The sequence below is a fragment of the Lactuca sativa genome, chromosome 8, assembly GCF_002870075.4.
Source record: "Lactuca sativa cultivar Salinas chromosome 8, Lsat_Salinas_v11, whole genome shotgun sequence".
NCBI lineage: Eukaryota > Viridiplantae > Streptophyta > Magnoliopsida > Asterales > Asteraceae > Lactuca > Lactuca sativa.
In genome coordinates, this window is record NC_056630.2 from 49,531,719 (window position 1) to 49,553,857 (window position 22,139).

Below are 22,139 nucleotides of genomic sequence, written 5' to 3' on the forward strand. Positions count from 1 at the left end.
GTGAAACGTTCCTATTTGAAAAAATAAATTAAAAAATTAATAATAAACTATAGATATATATTATAAGTAGATAAATAACAAATGTTTATTCGGTTTTTTTTTACTATTCAGTTCTTATTTTATAAACCAAAACCAATCCGAAATCCAAAATAATAATTCGGTTTTGTTGAAAACCAATAAAAAATCTGAATATCCGAACCAAATTGTCCAATCCAAATTGTCCAATTGGATAATTCGGTTTTATCCGAATAGTGAAGAGTCCTAAATCTTACTCCTTATTTTCCCAAAGTTATCGAATGAAACCCATTTTGAACCTTTGTTACAAAACACTACTGAAAACAACATTTTTGATTTTTTACGTATAGTTTATTTTTATTGTTTTTGGGATCACTAGTTAAATTCATACATTTTGACCAAAAGTCAAGGGGTAATATCGTCTCAATACTCAAACGTTCAGAAAGGGGTAAGGAAGTAATTATCGACATGCACACTGGGACCTTATGGCATCCAATAGAGACTAGTGTACGACTTCTAACGTGTAGGAAAAACTATCCCAAGTCAACGGTCTTCGTCAACTCTCCCAACGATCACGGCCGCCTTTAAATATATACCACACCACTAACCATCAAGACTAACCACCAAAGTCCAAATCACCACCGCATTTCCCGCCGGCGCCACCACTATGTCTACCCCTGATCCCCTCCTCCTCCTCCTCCCCCTCTTCCTTTTCTTGGCTTCTCAAGCTTCCTACGCCCAACTACGAAACCAAACCTCCGATTTCCCATGGGTGGCGTCGGAAAACAGAACTCTCGTTTCGAATAACTCAGTCTTCGCCGCCGGATTCCTCCCAACGAACTCCACCGACCGATTCATCTTCTCCGTTTACTACGAGGGCATCTCCATACGACAAGTAATCTGGTCGGTCAACGATGATTCCCCGGTAAACGGATCATCCTCCCTCAACATCACCGCCTCCGGTGAACTCCGTCTCGGTGAAATACAATTCCCCGGAGCTCCGACATCATCCAGCAACTCCACCCACTTGCTCCAGCTCACCGACGGCGGAGAGTTGCGATTTGGGAACTGGAGAAGTTTTCTTCACCCGACAGATACGATCGTTCCGGGACAAGATATCAACGGAACAACTTTGACTGTGAGAGGCGGAGCTTTCAGATTTGACGGGAAAAAATTGTTATTCAACGGAAGTTACGATGCAGAATCGTCGTATTATTCAAACGACAACGCGTTTCTAAGCTTCGATGATACCGGGAAGGTTCAGCAAGAAAACGGCGCTTCGTTAATCACCTCAGACTACGGCGACAAGGTGCAGAGAAGATTAAAGCTCGACGACAATGGAAATCTCAGGATTTACAGCTTCAATCAGAACATCAGTCAATGGATTGTTGTATGGCAAGCGATCCCGGAGTTATGTAGAATCAAGGGAACCTGCGGACCAAATTCTATATGTATGTACGGTGACAATTACGATACTACAGTCTGCGATTGCCCACCGGGATACCGGCGAAACTCCGGCACCGGTGATGAACAATGCTCGAGAAAAATTTCAAATTTGAGAGAATCCAAGTTTTTGCAGCTTGATTATGTGAATTTCAGTGGGGCATCGGGACAAGGGAACCAGTGGTCTATGGTGGCTCTGAACTTTACATCGTGTAAAGCCGGTTGCTTGAATAACCCGGATTGTGTCGGGTTCGGGTACAAATTCGATGGGCAAGGTTATTGTGTTTTTGTGAAGCAGTTATTCTACGGGATATGGTCTCCGGCGAATGAAGCTGCTTTCTTTCTTCGTGTTGATTCGTTGGAATCCGATCAGACAAATTTCACAGGCTTAACAAGCATCCTGGAGACAACATGCCCTGTTCGAGTTAGCCTTCCATTGCCACCGGAAGAATCAAAGTCCACCACTCGAAACATAGCAATCATATCGACTCTATTCGCGGCGGAGTTAATCAGCGGCGTCGCATTCTTCTGGGCTTTTCTCAGGAAATACGTGAAATACCGAGACATGGCTCGAACATTCGGGCTCGAATTCCTCCCCGCCGGTGGCCCAAAACGATTCAGTTACGCCGAGCTAAAAACCGCTACAAATGATTTCTCCACCACAAATGTCGTCGGAAAAGGAGGGTTTGGTGATGTTTACAAAGGCGTGTTGACTGATCACCGGATTGTTGCTGTGAAATGCCTGAAAAACGTCGCCGGAGGGGATAACGAGTTCTGGGCTGAGGTCACCATTATTGCGAGAATGCATCATCTGAATTTAGTCCGATTGTGGGGATTTTGCGCTGAGAAAGGTCAGAGAATACTGGTTTACGAGTATGTCCCAAACGGATCTCTAGACAAGTTCCTGTTCCACTCCGGTAAAGTCGACTACACAAACGGCGAACAAGATCTGGAAGATAGCAAGCTGTTAGATCGAAAACCCATACTCGATTGGGGGATTAGATACCGAATCGCCCTCGGAGTAGCTCGTGCGATTGCGTATTTGCACGAAGAATGCCTGGAATGGGTTCTCCACTGCGACATCAAACCGGAGAACATTCTCCTCGGAGCTGATTTCTGCCCAAAAATCTCAGATTTCGGATTATCAAAACTGAGGAAGAAGGAAGACATGGTTAGCTACTCAAGGATGCGGGGAACTCGAGGGTACATGGCGCCGGAGTGGGTGAAGAGCGACCACATTACACCGAAGGCCGATGTTTACAGTTTCGGAATGGTTTTGTTGGAGATGGTGACAGGGGTTCGTAATTTCGACATTCAAGGTTCGAAAATGGATAGTGAAGATTGGTATTTTCCTCGATGGGCGTTTGATAAGGTGTATAAAGAGATGAATATTGAGGATATTTTGGATAATCAGATTAAGAGGTCGTATGATAGTCGGCTTCATGAGGAGATGATTACACGAATGGTGAAGACGGCGATGTGGTGTTTGCAGGATCGGCCGGAGATGAGGCCGTCGATGGGGAAGGTGGCGAAGATGTTGGAAGGAACGGTGGAGATGATTGAACCCCAAAAGCCGACGATATTTTTCTTGGGAGATGAGTAGGTGGTTCATCGTTATGTATGAAGATTTTGTGACGCAATCAGATTTTAAGAAGAATTAAAAGGAATTGTTTTCGTATATTTACAAGTTGTAAATGCAAATATAAGGGGAATAATTTTATGGATAAGACAAAATACATTAGATTCTCGAATGGTATGATTATACGACTCTTAAAATTACAATTAGGATCGACCAAAAACCAAAACGTAAATAAAAAAAAAAAACCGAAAAAAAATCGTATAAACCGAAACCAAAAAAAAAACCAAAGGTGTAATTTTTATTTTTCCAATCCGAAAATTTCAATGCAGTGCGATTTTTAGTTTTGTAAAAACCGTAAAAATCTGAACCACATCAATGAAGAATGTAAAGTAGATGATAGAGGGACATTTATATATATATATATATATATATATATATATATATATATATATATATATATATATATATATATATATATATATATATATATTATTAAAATGTTGCTTATTTCTTGAAAATTAAGAGGTACAATAGGTATTACCTCATGTACAATAATATTAAGCATATAACCACCGCATCGTATATGATATTATACTACACAGTATTACCTTGCCCTAATCACCTAAACACACACGTATTACCTTACCCTGATATCCTAAACACACAACAGCCACCATCAAAAAATTTCTCATTCGTCTCCACCAAAGATGCAATTGACGCCCTAGAAGTCCATCTTTTCCGTCATACACAAGTAGCCCTAACCTTATCCCGTCGCCATGATCAACTACGATCAACGATTTGGGAGAACAACGAGTAAATTTGATCCGGGTTTAGAGCTTTTAGTTCTTATTCTCGAAGATCTCTCCGCCCGGTCATTACTTCATCATCTGCAACCGGTTTTCCAACAATGGAAGGAGCCACAATGGGCCCATCTGAAGCTTCGGTGGCAAGATCGAATATTTCATGCGCGTCGCCACCACAGTCACCGACTCTACACCATGGATCGTAATCGATGTCTCACTCCCGGGCAGAAACCTACATCGATTTCTTCTGCAATTCGTCTTTGTTTGGTATCGGTTAGTGGTTTTTCTGAATTTTTTTGTCTGTTTCTTTGTTGGGTTATGGTTAGCGAAGGTCGATTGTTAGGTTTTGGTGTTTAATTTTTTTGCTTGACTGCATTCATCACTCACAATTTGGCGATGTACAACCTCAAAGATGCATACAGTACGTTTTTGTTGATACAGTACGTTTCCATTTACTTCGCGTTGGTGAGTTTCCATTCACTTCGTTGATACAGTACGTTTTTGTACTATTCTGTCTCCAATCTTCTGTTCTAGGGTTTCTATTTGAACCTAATGATCTTTTTAGGTACATAACATGTGAGGTATGTCTGGTGTGTGCATGTAGACAATAGCTTGGATTAGTTGCATCCCATATTCATACAAATATTATCATCCATGGAAACATCCCCAAAATGTTGAATATCATCAAGCTGATTTGTTGAGGAGGCAAGGGCAGTTGTTCCCTGATCGGAAAAAGCATAGTAGCTGTTGTTATTCCATCACCAATTCCTGCTCCTGGTGTGTGAGTTGATTCTGGGGAGCTTAGTGAAGGGCCTGCGGTATTCTATTGGTAAGTATATTATATATGACAATTTTAATAAAATTTCATGTTAAATCACTTGTTAATATTACAATTTTTTGTTTTGTAGTGAATTTTGCTCGAATAGTAACTGATGGGTTTCTTGTCTTTTTTCCATCTTACTACCTTTTGAATCTATGCATTGATTCGTATACGACAATACAGTTTAGGGGATTGGGAAGGTGGAAATTATTCTTCATCAATGAAATATGTAAACTGGATTACTCTTAGTTATTGTGTTTTTTTTTTTTCTGATTCTTGTATACTTCTTAACTTTGATGGTGATTCACCTTTTTGAAAACTTAGTTCTATTGAGATCATACCTCTGTAGAACAGGTTTAAGGATATTCTCGGGATTTCAAAGAAATTGAGTTCTTCGTTTCCTTCTGTGCAAAAATTATGGATTGTGATGGAAGATCTACTCATTTATCTCTTGTGGAAAAAATAATTTGACATCTTTGATCGTTCTCTTTCAAGTTTCTAAACAGTTATGGGTTTAATTAAGTTTATTCTATTGTAATGTTGAAATTAACTTATGTTTCTTTTATTTTTCAGGTGGATCTCAAGTCGAAGTTCTATGGAGGTACTTATCCCATTCTTTTTCTTCAATCAGTTCATATTTTTAATGTTTTAAACTACTTAGTACTCATAAAATTAATTTGTTGGAAAAATAATTGTAGCCACACAATAGGTGTCGGATGCAGAGGGACATGCAAATCTTCATGGATGTTGTCATGTGTTTTACCCTATAAATCTTTTAATTTCCTTTTTCTTTTCATCACTTCACTCTTGTTATAGATCTGTAGGCTATAGTTGCTAAATAGCCTTTCATAGATGTATATAACTCCTGGAAGTGTACAGGGTATCATTGATTAAATATTTGTAGTGTCAATCCCTTCATATAGGTTCTTTAAATATATTTAAAAAGAGGTGTTCTAATTTTGACGTTGACCGGTTTACCTCTTATATATTCCACAATTGTTTGTCACATGGATCATTTTTTTCTTGACAATTACAAATGATGATGGAATATATATATATATATATATATATATATATATATATATATATATATATATATATATATATATATATATATATATATATATATGGGTGCTTTTTATGCTAACATATATGATGTCAACTTATCTTTTTAGTAGTAATGGAGTTAATAGATGTGTCGTTTACTCAATTTCTTTTACATAATGAATTCCATAGAAATGTTTTACCATTAGTATAATTTGTTAAACACATTACGTTCTTATATAGTGAAGGTGTTTTGGTGCGTGTCCTGGTGTGGGATCATGATTAAGGTACAAAAGTGTACATATTGTGTTTAGGATGTTTTTTGATGTGTTGTTTTTAGTGGTCGTTGATATGGGAATCAAACTTTTATATGCGTTTCCTTTTAGGTGTTTGTTTACTCCGATGGTAGTTGTGTGTTGCTGATCATTTAAGGCAAAATGCATGTGGAGGCTTAACAATTAGTGATGTTGAATTTCTTATACTTGCTTGGATGGAAGCTGTGAGTTACTGCCTTACTTGTCATTCAAGGCAAAATACACGTGGACATTTATAGGAAGTGACCAATACTGACGCTAATTAAAAAAAGAGTTTTTAGTGCATTGGTGTTGGTTATAATCTCTTAGTATGGAAAATTAAACTAATTAATTTTATCTGCAAATATGATATTTTTTATCAAGAAAAGACTTCCTTTGTTTTATAGTTTTTGTTGAAAGTTTGATTCCTCTATTCACAGTCTTTATATTACTTGGTTAAATTCAATAAAAATTTATCATTTAGCGTATCTATTATACTTGACATTTATTATTTTTAATATTACTAAACACTAATGATTACTAAAAACTAGGCATGTAAATCGGTCTTGTAACAATATGATAAGTTTTTCAATAATTTTTTCTGATCGGAACTTTTAACCGTGGAACCTCTACTATTCGAAATAAAAATAGGTGACACACACCCAACTATTATATTTATCTAACATATAAAAACACATACAACAAATGAAAAGGCGATAATACATTAAAAGATACATCCAGAAAACATATATCTATATATAGAATCTTACTTTCATTTCTTCGTATTACAAGCTTATACTTTAAAATATATGAATTGCAAATAAGTGTTTTAACTTTTTTTTTTTTGTTTATCATAGCTACTTACTTTCATCTGTTTATATTACAACATTGTACTTTCATTTCTTTTCTCTCTCTCTCTCTCTCTCTCTCTCTCTCTCTCTCTAATCTGATTTTGTTAGATTTCATGCTCGATTTCTTCTTTTTCATTGCCAGACTCCTCTCTTGCATTATCAAATATGTAGTCATTATTATAATTTTTTTTTGTACTTATTGTTATCTTGTCATTCTAATGATGTTTTTTCTATTTATACATAATATGTTTCATGGTTCAAATCGGTCATATAAATTTTTTTTGACCAAATGTTTTCACCAGGTGATTTATTGCTTGCAAAGGATTTTGATTTAGACTAAATTTTCAAGTTTAAAAGTGATATTCTTTACAACATTTTAATCGATTCACTTTACTAAAATCTTGGTTTTTTAAAATCCAGTTAAATTGGCAAGGCTTTTAAGCATTTAATTGTGAAGATAATGAAAGTATGTTGTTATATGTTAAGTGTAATTGTAAAGTACATTACTGTAATTGTGGATTTTTATAAAGGGCATTGCTTTATATGTGGGCTTAGATAAAGTCCATTGTTATTACTTGCCATGAATAAAATGTATGAGTAAATTACATGAATGGTCCCTATGGTTTGGGGTAATTTGCACGATTGGTCCCTAACTTATTTTTTTAACTCGGAAGGTCCCAACTATTTGTTTTTGTTACGCGTTTGGTCCTTACTGTTTGTTTTTGTTACGCTCTTGGTCCCTGTATTACCTAAAAAGACTATTATTTAAATAGGGTAAAATGGTGGGGTAAGTAAGGTAAGGTGAGAGGGATGAGATTGGGGGTGTTTTTATTTAAATAAATTGAAATGACAAAATAGTATTTTTTTTAGGTAAGACAAGGACCAAGCGTGTAACAAAAACAAACATTAGGGACCATCCGAGTTAAAAAAATAAGTTAGGGACCAAACGTGCAAATTACCCTAAACCATAGGGACCATTCGTGTAATTTACTCTAAAATACCATTTATGTGATATACAAAATGGAGCTTTGTTGTATAAGAAACCATATCATACAATATGTACATACATTAGATGCCTTCGTATTGATTCTGCCTTCATATATTACATTCTTTTATTTCTTCTAATTTATCCTATTAACATAATCATAGGCTTTCATCTACCTTCATGTATTACATTCTTTTATTTCTTCTAATTTATCCTATTAACATAATCATAGATTTCCTAATCAATTGAACATCTAGTAACCTTATAAGTTGTTGATCTCCTTTGGTTATGGTTTCCCAGTTATTGAGATTGAGTTGCAAGGGATAAAGTTTGAAGTTGCTAGAGATCCACCAATTTTTTTGCATCATAATCTTCAATTGGGAGGCTATTTGAGTAAAAATAATTCATTAAACTCGATATATGTTATAGGATACAATGGAAGGAGACATTATGTCCGAAAATTATTTATATAATTTATTGCAATTTGTGGAATTTAGTATAGTTAGTTTAAACGTTTTATCGTTTCAAATTATTACTATTTCAATTTTGTAAATAAAAATCTGAGTTGGTTTTTTAAAGATATGATAAAATATAAATAGTAGTCTTTTTTTGGTTGGAAATATGTGTAAAAGAAAATTTGAACAATGGCGAAAAACAATAAAGAGCATGGTGCTAAAAACCAGACCGGCCTGACAATTTTGATCCGTTCAACCGATAAGCGGTTGTGCTAGAGGATTTTAGAAGGCCAAAATCCGCTTTTATACGTACAAGAGAATCGGTCAGTTTTACGAAAATCAGTTCGACTGGTGGCCGGTTCAACTATTAAAATCCGAATTTAGAAAAAGATGTTTTTGATTTTATTGTTCAAATTAAACTTGATATAACTTTATTGGAAATTTGTTTAGGAACACAAGATAGATTTATTCCCTATTGCTTCTTTTAACTTTTTTTTTTTTGTATTTATTGAACTTTTTTTAATTATCAAAATAATTATTATTATATAATAACATCTCAATTATGTTTTGCGATGATAGTCATAAAGTTTACCGTATTCTTGCATGGGTAATTCTATGTTGTATTATTGTCTAGACGAAAAAAAAAGTTCAACAATAACAAAATGTATATCTCAAATGTGATGTATAAAGAAATATTGTGTAATTAATATTGTAAAAATACAACCATTAGAAACAAAGTTCTGAAAATGTCTATTCATACCCGGCGCTTGACGCGGGTAAACAGCTAGTTCAAAGTTGTAAATGTTTTTATTTTACAAAAATGGTTAATGGGATTAACTGTTCTGATCTGTTTTTTTTAACTGTGTGATTTTTTGCCCAACTCTTTGAGTTTGGCAGGTTAAAAACACAATGGTTTTTCCACCTTGCTGAACCTGTGGCTTGAACAATTTTGTTTTAACATGTTGAGTTGGTTAATTCGGTTTCATAACATGGGGTTGAACTATAGAAAAAAATACAATATAATTTGCATGGTTAATAACCGAACCGTACGTAAACGCATTAAAACCAAACCGAAAAAACCGCACCGGTAAATAACTGCACCATTTGGATTTATGTTTGGAAAAAATCGCATTTGCGGTAAGCGGTTTGGTTTTAGTCAAAAACCGTACCATGCTCATCCCTACTTAAAATGTCATCAAAATATTTTTTTCCAATATATAAATGAAATAATATAAAGAATATAAACTATTTTCATATAATTTTCTGTTGCAATTGGAAAAGTTTGTATCAAACAATGTTAATATTAATAATTTCACATAAATCTTTATAAACGGTCTTTATGAATTTTACAAAACATCAAGTTTAGTCTTTAACTTTTTCTGAACATATAATAGATCTTTATAATTTTAATTTTATGGTGGTTAGTTCTTAAAAAGATTATTATATTATTTTTAATTTATTTTAGATTTTTTTTCTTAAATTTATTTAAAAATAAATAAATAAATAACAACCTCCCCCCCCCCTTTTAGGAGTCCCTTCATCTTCTCCAAAACCTCTGCCAACTGCATATCTTCCTCCAACACCGTCGGTGACCTGCTCTTCCCTACGTCACTCTATCTCATCTCCTATTATCTTCTCGTCGATCGAAGCCACACCTAATTTCCCTCTTCTTCTATTAGGACTAACAACTCAACAACCCTTGATCGAGGTCTCCATCACTATCGTTGATGACCTATGTTGTTGTTAGAGTGGTTTCCCCCTTCGTCTTTCGTGGAATCAAAACACTTGACAAATATGGGTTGAAAAACAGGAATCATAGATGAAAATTGGTGCGAGGTCTCAGGGAGGGGTGACAATGGTGAGATAGGAGTATTTGAATGTTTGTGGTTTGGAATGTCTCCCATAAAATTTAGATTCTTTAACACCTTCAAGGGACGAGCAATTGGTTTCGAAAACTCGCTTCCAAGACCAGGTGCTTTGGACCAAGGATGATGAAAATTATGAGTCATCCGTTCAGTGGATTCAAGAATATCTATGACATGATGTAAAGCATTAATTTTAGCATTCATACATGTGTTATAAAAAATTAAAACATTCCTTTCAGAATAAGTGATTTCACATTTGTCTTTAAGAATGATACAATCATCTTGTGACATTACAAGTTCACGTTCTAATGACTCAATCTTAAGCTTCCTATCCTCGAAACGTAATTTAAGACGACTCAGTTCACTTTCCATCTTCTCACTCACTTCTGTGGCAGACTCATAGGCTTTATAGATGATGTTCATATCTGATTGAAATTGGGTTAGATATGGTTTACAAAGAGATAAATAAAAATTATTATCAGTAATCATAGATTTTACCTGCTGAACGATGCTTCGACCTGGTGGATCGTTGGTTGCAATGTAGCAGAAATTTGGTTCAGCATCTTCATTATCTCCTTCTGATCCAGATGACCAGTAACCTTCATCGCATTCGATTATCTGTCTAGCCATTAGACACATGTTTCTACCAAAACTCACATCATCTTCATCTCCAGATGACCAATATCCTTCCACATCTCTTGATACGGTGGTAACAAATGCTTTTTCACTTGCAGCCATTTCTTGGGCTCGGGGGGCATAGTAAGCAGAGTCCTTGATCTTTGGTTTTGGAGTGGCATCAACAATACAATCCTTGGCAAATTGATTTCCATGACCACACTTGTGACAAACAACCTTCGGTTTTTCTGACTTCGTATTATCACGGGATTCCGAGGAGTGACTTGGTGTTGAGATGTTTGGCTTGTAGGCAGGTGGGTTCTCTGAGGGTTCAGGAAATGGTTGGGGATTACTTTGATGAGGAGCTTGGAAACGGTTGTGATATGGTTTATGAGTGGGGTTCCATGGTCGCTTAGATTTCATGGACACTAGAGCAAACTCGTGTTGAAAGCAAAGTTCGAAGTCCATTGCTTCAGGGTTGAGATCTTCATCAAACTGATAGTTGGAATTAACAAGAACATGTAAGTTTGGTGGAGAGGGTTAAACAGATGGAATAGGAGGGTTAACAGCTTTGAAAGGGTCCGAAACATAGGAGATCGAGACTTGGGGATCAAAAGAACTAACAAGAGCTAGAGGACCTCCTGAGAGTTCTCCCAATGTTTGAGCAACATTTGATTCATGTCCTTGAAGCTCATCAAAAAGCTGGTAAAGCTTCAGCTTCTTTAAAGATCCATTACTCTGAAGACATGATTTCATGTTTCCCCATCCTTCAACAAGACTATTGATGAACTTGAGATTGTATTCTAGCGAAGTTCGTACAATCCCATGAGCTCATGTTGTTCATGAAAATACGCTATCTATTGGAAGCCGAGGCAACTAATTCACCAAGAGTTGTGGTGAAATTATTGAACTCGTAGACAAACGAAGTCAAACGCTTATCCTTCATGTTTTCTGATCCCTCGAACAGGTCTTGTAGAGTGTCCCAAATCTCTTTAGCATATTTTCACAACTTAATGTGCTCAAAGAGTGAAGGAGGAACACCAAACACCATCTCGGAAAATGCAACTTGATCTGCATGTAGTTTCTCGATGTCATCAGCAGTAAGAGGTGCTAGACGCCATTCTTCTTGGCCCATGAGAGTTGCAGCAACATCTCTCACAATTTGTCTGACTGGAACATGTGGACCTTCTTTCACGGATCTCCTCTCACAGTTTGTCTGACTGGAACATGTGGACCTTATTTCACGGATATCCATATTGGTTTTACCTTTTTCCTTACCAAGTAAGAATCTTTCCATTCTGACTTTCCAGTGATCATATTCTTCAACAACTAGCAGTGGAGCACGAGAAGGGCAACCCACACTATTTTCTATTTGCATTGAATACATTTGTTGAGAATTAGGAGCAATCATTAAAGTTAAGATATTAGAGCAGAAGTGGTATATAAAAGAACTTTTATCCTGAACACAGAAATGATTGAAATACTAAGGTAATTTCAAATCAACTATAGTATGTTCTTATGGATTCAAAGGACAACCACTCAAGCTATGATGCCAATTGTGAGAACATATAATCAATGCGTAAGGACAAGGTGTGAAGACTCAAACATTGAGTTAATCTTTAAGATCAACGTCTGCTCTTAATGTATGGTTCCAGTCGAATCCGGTAATACCAGTTAAGACTTGAAGGAGATATTCAACAAAGTATTCAAGTAATAAATGAAGAAAACTTAGAGTATAATCAATAAAAAAATATTTAAGGAACAAGAAGAATGTTGTGAAAGAACTTGACTTAAAGGAAAATTGAAAATGATGTGAAGAGAATAATTGATATTCTTAGTGTAAAACTTTGAATTGTTCACTTGTCTATTAATGGTGAAGACGTTCACTCCTTATATAGTGGAGGAAGAACATAGTACAAACTGAAAAACATTCCTAGGACTGGATAATAGTCAGTGTTTGACAAACTGACATCCAAAAGACACATAAAAGAAACTCCTATGAACTGTTACATAAATAAAAAGACAAAATGCATTAAATGCTTAAACATACTTCTATCTCAAAATAGCTTGATCACAGATGGATCTTCTTCTCGGAACTTCAACTCATCTCGGACTCAGCTGACATCAGAACTAATTGATTGCTTGTGATTGCTAGAGGCTCACTTTTCATGATTCAACAAAAGGATTTAACAAGAAAGGTGAAAATGATCGACAAAATTTATCACAAAAATAACAATGAAATGCCCGATGAAGTTGAAGAAATAATTTCGGAGGCAGTGAGGGAGCAATATAGAATCAAAAGTGGCGGGTTTGACTTTGCACACAAAGATGCTTGGAATATCTTAAAAGATATCTCATATTTCTATTTTATGTTTTTTTAACTATGGTATGTTATAAATAATAATTATCCTTCATCATTCCAAATCTAAACATAAATAATTTCATTGAATATAAATTATTCGGTTACATATGGATTAAAATGAAGATTGTTAGGTATGGTATTTCCCATTCAGAAGGAGGTAGTAGAGGATGCACAATTCTCGTTTGGTATGCAAGTCGATACACATTAGACCTTCAATACACCTGAACCATGTGGTAAAACTCTGTGTAGGTTAAACAATGTGCTGCTGCAATAGCATGATTGCACCCTATACCACGATTGCTCCCACATGTACACCTTCGAAGTTTCCGATCTACAACACAAGTATTCCTACAATTTGCTACTTGATAAATGTCGGGCTATATCTCAGATGACATATTTATTTCCTGCCACCAGACATACTTGTGCCTCATTCTTTAAAGCTCTAACACCTGTTTTCTGTATGTATTTGCTAAGTTTTCTTTTAATTTTTAAATTGAAGATTTGGGGTTTTAGGGGTTACGCGACGCGTGGATATATGCACATGGCGTGTAGGTGCCATGTAGATGTGACACATACTTTATTTAAGTACACATCACATAGCATCCTCAGACACAAACCCCAAGTATAGTGTTTTTAGGCCCTATTTAATGGATCTAACTTCTAGAGTTTGATCTTATCTTCAACCTTCACCCCTATGAGAGAATCAAGGAAACCATAGCCTCCATTGTTTCCTCCTTGAAGTTTGTAGTGTTCGTTGTGTGTTTTCTTAAAAAATAAGAAGGTGTTGGTGCTTTGAAGCTAGATCCACACAAGTTTCATCCTTCTCATCTTGCCTTGGACCATTGTGAGTCATCAAGTTCCAAACTTTATGACTTGTTATTGATAGATCTAGGTACTTATCATTATTTGGTCCATTATGGTTGTATATATTGGAGTTTGGGAGACTCCTTGTCCAAAAGATTGTGTATTTATGATCTATGGGCATTTTGTGGTGATTGTAATGCATGAATGAGTCCCCTTTGTCCCATGCAAGTTAGTTGTTGGAATTTTGAGCTTATTTTGGACTAGGGGTTAAAGATTTATAAGTTAGGAATTTGTTTGATGGATAAAGTTTGAAACATTATCCATTAAGTGATTATTTTGTAAGGTTCTTGAGTGGGTTAGCCACTGTCTTGTTGGATTAAGCACTTAATAATAAGGGTTTTTAAGAATAGTATATGAGGCGCATACAATCCTTATATATGTGGCACGTAGGGCTGAGAAACCCGATTATTTTTTCGGGTAATACACGCGGTGCGTACAAGCCTTGTACGTGGCACGCGAAACCGTTGAATTTGACCATTGACTTGGATCGTTGGCCTTGACCATTGAATTTTGGTCAAACTTTGAGGAATGAGCTCTAGGCTGAGGAGTGACTTTCGTTTGATTTTAGGCAGTTCGTGATTAGTTGATTTTCCGAGTACTCACGAGAGAGTGTGTATTTCATCTCTTCAGATTCAAGTGAGTTTTCTTACCATATTACTTTTGTCTTGATTGGATCCACTATACGTAAGATGTATGCGTGATGCTATGATATGATTTTATCCTACACTAGTAGGGTTTCTCTTGTTGCTTGTATGTTTACATGCTATGTTTGGGATGATGACGATAACGATGTCATTCAGGAGTGTATAGGCCCGTTTGGATGATGACAATACTCGTTTTGTGTTGTGAGTCTACAAGTCTGTTTGGATGATGACAATATCAATTTTGTACCATGAGTCTACATGTTGTTTGGATGATGACGATACAGGTGTCGTGCCATGTGCCTACAGGTCCAAGGGATGCCGACAGAAGCCTACTGACCCATTATTATATACATAGTTGTTATATTTATGTATGTGATACTTTAGGAAACTCACTAAGCTTTCTACTTACGTTGTTAAGTTAAATGTTTTTCTGGTTGTTCTTCTGATTGCGGAAAGGTCCCAATGTGACTGTATAATATTCGCATCGATGATGACTTATGATTCTTAGACTTATATAAGCTTTTATGGTTTATTATGATACATTGATTTGACGTGGTTTTGTGATTGACAAACTATTAATATTTCATTTTTTTTTATGAAAATGGTTGTTTTTACTTATGTTTTTTAAAAGAAAATTTTGGTTGAAATTATTGTCGTTACTAGTTGCTATTAGAGCCCTGGTTTATGTGATTCCAAACTCAAATTAGGATCTAAAATTTTTTGCAAACCTTTTTGAAACAAAATTTAATAAAAAGGAACAAATATTGCAATACTTATAGTCCGTAGGAGCTCAGAACGAAAAGTGATTCCCAAAATATTCATACTAGTTATATATGTTGATATGTGATCAGTTGGAATGCATGCTAGTATATAGGATAAGGATATTTCGTGCCTTGTAGCCTTAGAATTTGCTTGTTATGTGTTATCTGAAGTTCATGTCAATGTTAACTAGTTGCTAAGTGAATGCCTTAGGTTGTACAAAACTAGGATTGCATAGCCTGAGATTGCATGATTTAGCCTTACTTCTTGTCTCTTGTTTAGTTCTGGGTTTAGGGTAAAATCATTTATTCAATCGTCTATTTGATATTTGATTATGTACGACTTGCATTCACAAGGCGATTACTGATGTTGGCAGAGACATCATGTGGTATGAGAGCGAAAGTGGACGGAATCCTAGAAAGAGAATTTATGAAGTTTAGTTATATGTGCTCGTTTGAGCATTTAGGTGTTTTTTAGAAAGCCTATGTTGCAGTTAGTCACCACTGAAAGGGACACTGCCTAAGAAAATAGCAGGGAGCATGCGTTAGTCACCACTGAAAGGGACACTGCCTAAGAAAATAGCAGGGAGCATGCACGCAGTGAATGTATGAACCTACACTTTTTGGGCAAAATAAAACAATTAGTTGTAAAATTTTTAATAGATTTAACTAAACAATTATATTTTGGAACAATATTATCTTACCACACATCCAATATCGACTAAACAGAGTTGAAAACGATCAATAATATATGTTAGGATGTTGGTGTAACTATAGAGGTTGGTTCTTCCAAGGTTATACAAAAAATAGACAAGTTAGCAAAACTTTCTTCGTGATCGCTATTTGTGTAACTCATTTTGAAGCAGTTTAAAACACAATTATACATGTTATTTAGAGGAGATTTTTTTTGGTGTCCAGAAAGCATTCTTTACTAAAACATATTCCGGAATGTCGGTTCAACATATACGATTTGACTACAATAGTCCGGAATTGACTACGTCAGTCCGAAATATATGATTAGTCATTTTGAAAAACATAGTCTACCAATTATCGTTTACTCCATAACACCAACCAATTCTCCGGACCGGCTATATTCGCCATAAAACAAACCTCATTATTAACAATACTATATCCTTAATCTTGTTTCTTCCACTCATTAGAAATGACATTTGTCATAATTAACCTAGTTCTTCACTTTTAACGCATTTAATGCAAAGAACTCAAATGAACAACGTACTTAAATTCTCATCACGTCTTAATTTCCATATAATGAAGCTTTTATCTAAACTTTTCTCTTTGTTTACTTATTAACACCCGGGTTACACTAATAAATAACATTTTAACTTTTGATGACATTTTTCACACTTTAGATGTTAAAATGTCTAGCTAAAATCAAGCATGTTACAGCTTGCACTGTTGCACATATAATCCAACACCTCGCAAATCATAAAAGATCCAAATATATGCTCGTATTAAGTTGAACCTCCCACATCTTCTTTTACCGTTCCCCACTTGTCCATAAATAATTTCATAAACACTAATATATTTCACTTTCTCCTCTACATAGTTTCTTCCATGCCCCTTTCCTTTATTATTATTATTATTATTTTAAGAAATCATCATAATATTCAAGTTTTGTTTGTAAATAGTAAATCAAATTTAAGAGTTGGATTTCCGTTTTTCAGGAGTTTTCTAAGATAATGTATCTCTTGAAATGGATCGTTTATGTCATTTGCCTAAAGATGCAGGACCAAAGTGTAAAAAAAGATTTGGTGGGGTCCAAAGAAAGAAATATCCATGGAATCCCGGAATTGAGGTAAGTTTTCCTTCGTTTTTAGGTTTTTTCGTTTGCATCATTTAAAGTTTGTGGTAAAGATTATTTGATGTGATGACATCACAACAATATAATCTCCATAGATTCTATATATATTTTCTATCATATTAAAGTAATAAATAAATAAATAAATGTGATTAACTTAACAAATCCTCCATCCCTCAACCTATTGGCTCAAAAGCTCACTTTTACTCTTCGCATCACAATCCCCACACACGAACTCCACAGGTGCACCTTCATCATCCTCTATTCCGCAGCATCTCGTATGCCTCCACACGTGGCACTCATCACACGCCACCATCCTTTCTCCATCATCATCACGTGCCCCACACAAACAATCCACCCTTGATTCAACCGCATCCCCATCATAACCCTCATACCTCAGCGTCGTACCCAAGTCCAGCCCACTCCCTCTAACCCAAACCTGCGCCCCCGCCTCCACCGCGCACGATAGCACCACCTCGTCCTTTATCCCTTTTAACCCTCCAATTTGACTCACCACAAATTTATCCATTACGCAGTAAGTATCCCTCAGCGCGTACTGCGCCACCTCCCGGAGTTCCCCAACCGTAATCCACGGCGACACCACCACCACCTCCCCCGGCGGTAGTTGACGAGTCAACTCGGTTTCCAACTCGTCGAAACTCGGTAAAACTCGACAGGTTAACGTCATTGACTCATTACTTTTAACCTCAAATTCCCATTTCTTCACGAAATATTTACTGTTTAATACAACTCGACTCGCTTCACTCACTGAGTTCCACCACGGGTAACCTAAAAGAACGTTTCTATACAAAAACAAGATATCTCCGTAAACATCTCCATCTTCTTCATGAAATTCCTCATTGTTTTGATCTCGGATCTCGAATTCCATCAATCGGGTTAATGGGTTTTTCATTCGGGTTATAATCTGATTCCCGATTGATAATTTATCGATCGATTTCAATACGAAATCGATCAAACCCGTGTCACCAACGTATTTACTCGCCATGTTTCTTAAATCTTTACGTGACATTGCTCCATTTCTTCTTGTGTTCATAATCTTGTGTTCTTTTAAAATGTTTGCGATAACTTTAGCGGTTTTTTCGAGTCTCTGTTTAGGCCATCTTGGCTCTAATTTCCATAACGATGACACAGATTTGATGTTCTTGGGATCTTCAGCCATTTCATGGATTTCAAACTCGACTAATTTGGTCAATGAATTGACTACCCGACGAATAATGTAATTATCGTAACATAAAACGTTGATTGATTTTAGAACGAAATCGATCAAACCTGTGTCGCCGATAAATTGTCGAGCACTCTCTCTCAATTCGTGTCTTGACATTGCGACATTCTTCTGTTTTAGTAACTTTACGATTACGTCAATGGAGTATTCGACTCTCCTTTGAGGCCACCTGCAATCTGAATTCGTAATTGAAATCAAGAATTCGTCGAGACATTTTGGGTTTTGAATATCTTCTTCGAATGTAGCACGTTCATGTTTTGGTATTTTTCTTGATGGCGCTAGAATCTGTCTTTCAGTATCTACCGAGAGCTTGAATTCAAGCAGAAATTGAAGAAGATCACTCAATGAAAACAATCGAGTTTCACTTAATTCCCGGTATTTAGAGATAATTTGTTGGGTTTTCTTTCCATGGTAAGTGTTTTTCAAGTCATTGATGATGTTATCGAGATGTAATTCTGCTAGATATCCTACAGCTACCGTGTATTTGTCTTCTGTAACACCAAAGCTTCCATGGCCGAATTTATATCCCCAATTCCCAAACCATGAGCTTCTGAATGCGATTCCATGAATTAACCTTGACTCCATTGATCTCTCCAACTTAACATCAGCTACTGATACTTTCCTGCATGATGCAAATTCATACCAAATGCAGAATCAGATTATGCATTTTGACCTCGTTTTTATCTTCATAGTTGATTTGATTCCTTTTCAGTTATACGAATTGGAGAATTACGTTCAATTTTAAGCAAAAATTACAAACAGTGAAATGTTGTTTATAATAACAAGTGTAGAGTGCAAATTATGATTGTTTAACAATGGAACATGAAATTGAGATGAAAACATACCTGGTTTTTAGAGAATTGCAAATGCTGTCCCAGAGATTCATGACATCGGTTTCAGTGAGAGAATTTGAAGAGTCTAATTCTAATTTATTGATAGAAATTAGATGACCAAAACCATTGCAGTGAATTAAGCCGTGTAAGATATGTGATTCATCGAGCTCCAAACTGTTCTTCTGATCATGATCTTTCAATGGTTGCTTATCACCATACGATGGAATCATAAACCGGTATCTTCTCTTACAAACAAAATGATGACCCCATCCTTCAAATCCAATTCACAAAATCACAAGTCATTACAAGTTAAAATCATACACACACACACACACACATACAGAGAAACACACGTAGCGAGAGTGAACTAACCAACTGATTTGCAGTGACAACAAAACGGGCGAATAGATTGATCATTTATGTGTTCTTCAATAGTGTAAAGAGGGAAAATAGCACCGTTTGATTCACAGAGAAGAAGAGTAGACCATACATTGTTGGAAACGGCGCCAGTTAGTTGGCGTTGTTCAATCTGCTCACCATATTCATCAAGAAACGATCGAATGTTATCACGAAATGGACGCGAAAAATCAGTTATTGATTTCCCAAAACTCTTGAACTCGAAGATTCGTTGCTTCCTCTTTCTATTGGTATTGTTCTTAATGCAAGCTTCCAACGTCGCCATTGGAGAGAAACGAAGAGAAATGAAGAACCGAAAATGGAGGAATAGGGTGTGTGGGTGGGGGGTTGTAAATGTAAAATGACGAATTTGGGTCTCTAAGGCGGGAGAATATGGAAGAGATAGTAGGGATGAAATGGTAAATTGAGAATGTAACGAAATATACTCATGCGGGCTTGTGTGAGTAAAAGAGAACCGACTTTGTTGTGATAGGCCAGGGAGTACGTGTGTGTTATTGTGGGCCCCAAATATTGACCACGTGTAACTTACTTTTAGCCTCCCTTTAGTTTGGGGTTTTTACCGTTTTCGACCCGTTGTTTTCATAGTTTAGCAATTTAGTATTGATGTGGACTTTCTTATCGATACGGTTAACAATCTACAAAGCGTTGTCTCTCGATGCCACGACAGCGGATCTTATAGCAAGTTAATATGTAGAATATAAATCATAATATTTCCAAAATATAGAGTTGCATACAACTAAACTTAAAATCTCACACTTATGGATTTGAATATTTTTGAAAGAAAACTACAAAAATGGTTTATATGGTTTGCATTGTTTTTTTAACGGAAGAGTAAAATAGTTTTAACTTGCAAAAATGGTCACTTTTCTAAGGTTTCGTCGTGGAAATTGTTCGTATTTCTAGTAGTCACTAAATGATCTTCGTTTTCTCACCCATGTACCCCTCATATAAGGGCATTTAAGTCTTTTCAAATATAGCGACCATTTTGCTGTAGATAGTTTGTGTATTATATCTTCATCCTAACGACTCTGTCACATTTTCTCGAACATCATGATGGTGCTATGCTTCTGTAGAAATCTTGTTCTTGGACATCACTAAATATGAAGATGACTCTACTCTTCCCCAATTTAGCATATGCTTTCTCATAAACAATCTTTTTGATGCTTGGAATGGTGCTTCACTTTTGCATTCTTCTAAAATCTATTTATATAATCTAATAAAATAAAACCAAGTTGTTGATTATTAAAATAACAGGATCGTCAAATATTACAAAATGTTAAAATTATATTTATAAACGTACTTAAATTTGAAAAAAGGTGATTTCGATATTACACCAAGTTAACACTTACATAGACATGATCATAATTCTTAAAAATAAGTCTAATTTGGGCTTAAGCGTATTCTTTTAAAAACATAATACATTTAGTTTGCTACTATTCCAGTATTTATTAAATGTAACATAATAATTTATATTCGTAATATTTAACTACGTGTTACAAATTAAATAAAATAAAAATTGAAGGATAGATTATTGAATAATTTAATAATGAACTACAACATCAATTAATAAAACTCTTGAGTAATTTAATAGAAAAAAATGTAGAAACTTGATAGTTGATATATATACATTAATATTGTATGATTCATCTGTACAATAAAAAACTTACATATATTGTATAAAGTTTAATTTAAACCCAGATTAAATTTTTTAAGGGCCTCGGCCTATGGGAATGTCTTGGAGAAAAAATATAATTCCCTAGGTTCCCCATGAAAGATCTTGTAACAACTAACAATGCAGTTAGATGTATACAAAAATATTTCTTTGAGACCCGAAATTGGTTCAGACTCGATTCAATATGAAAATAAAACCAATTTGATAGACACTAGAGCGGTTTAAATCCAATCCATTGGTGTATACCGGTTCCGGGATGTATCAGTTGAAATCAGTTTGACAAAAACGGGTTTGTGAATCTTGTTTTGGAAGAAGTCTATTTGTTTTTTTTTTCCTATAAAAGACAGCTAAAAAAAGTCGTTTTTTTCTAGAAAAATTGGGCATTTAGCCGTTTGTTTTTGCATAATTTTCCATTTTACCCTCATTTGTTAGTATATAAAGATATTGGATGAGTTAGTTTATTGACGCCACTCCAAGACATTCACAACTCTCTTAAAACTTATAAACACTCTCAAGTAATGACTTCTGAAAATGAAAAATCACAATATTCCTTTGGAGCTTGGACATATAAAATAACGATTGTTGCTGTCAAACCTACTAAAAGAAACCCGAAAATTTGGCAACGCAACAACCTGGCAACATCACGATTTATATGAAATGTCGAGCAATACAAATAAAGCTCGGTACAAGAAATTTGGTACACTTTTTACGAATGTGGAAATACAACTTTGATGAACCATTCAAATTTGTATTGCAAAG

At 35.4% G+C, this 22,139-nt stretch overlaps 2 protein-coding genes across 2 annotated transcripts; one reads left to right on the plus strand and one right to left on the minus strand.

The window, feature by feature from the left end:
- Positions 1 to 544: 544 nt before the first annotated feature.
- LOC111904384 (G-type lectin S-receptor-like serine/threonine-protein kinase At1g34300) lies at positions 545 to 3,209 on the plus strand. Its single transcript, XM_023900162.3, has one exon. The coding sequence runs from the start codon at positions 683 to 685 to the stop codon at positions 3,059 to 3,061; it is 2,379 nt and encodes a 792-aa protein (XP_023755930.1). The 5' UTR covers positions 545 to 682; the 3' UTR covers positions 3,062 to 3,209.
- A 14,187-nt stretch (positions 3,210 to 17,396) lies between these two features.
- LOC111904417 (PHD finger protein At2g01810) lies at positions 17,397 to 20,391 on the minus strand. The gene is made up of 3 exons (XM_023900189.2): positions 19,664 to 20,391; positions 19,304 to 19,562; positions 17,397 to 19,080 (listed from the first exon to the last, which is right to left on the minus strand). The coding sequence occupies exons 1-3, from the start codon at positions 19,971 to 19,973 to the stop codon at positions 17,397 to 17,399; spliced, it is 2,253 nt and encodes a 750-aa protein (XP_023755957.1). The 5' UTR covers positions 19,974 to 20,391.
- Positions 20,392 to 22,139: the final 1,748 nt, after the last annotated feature.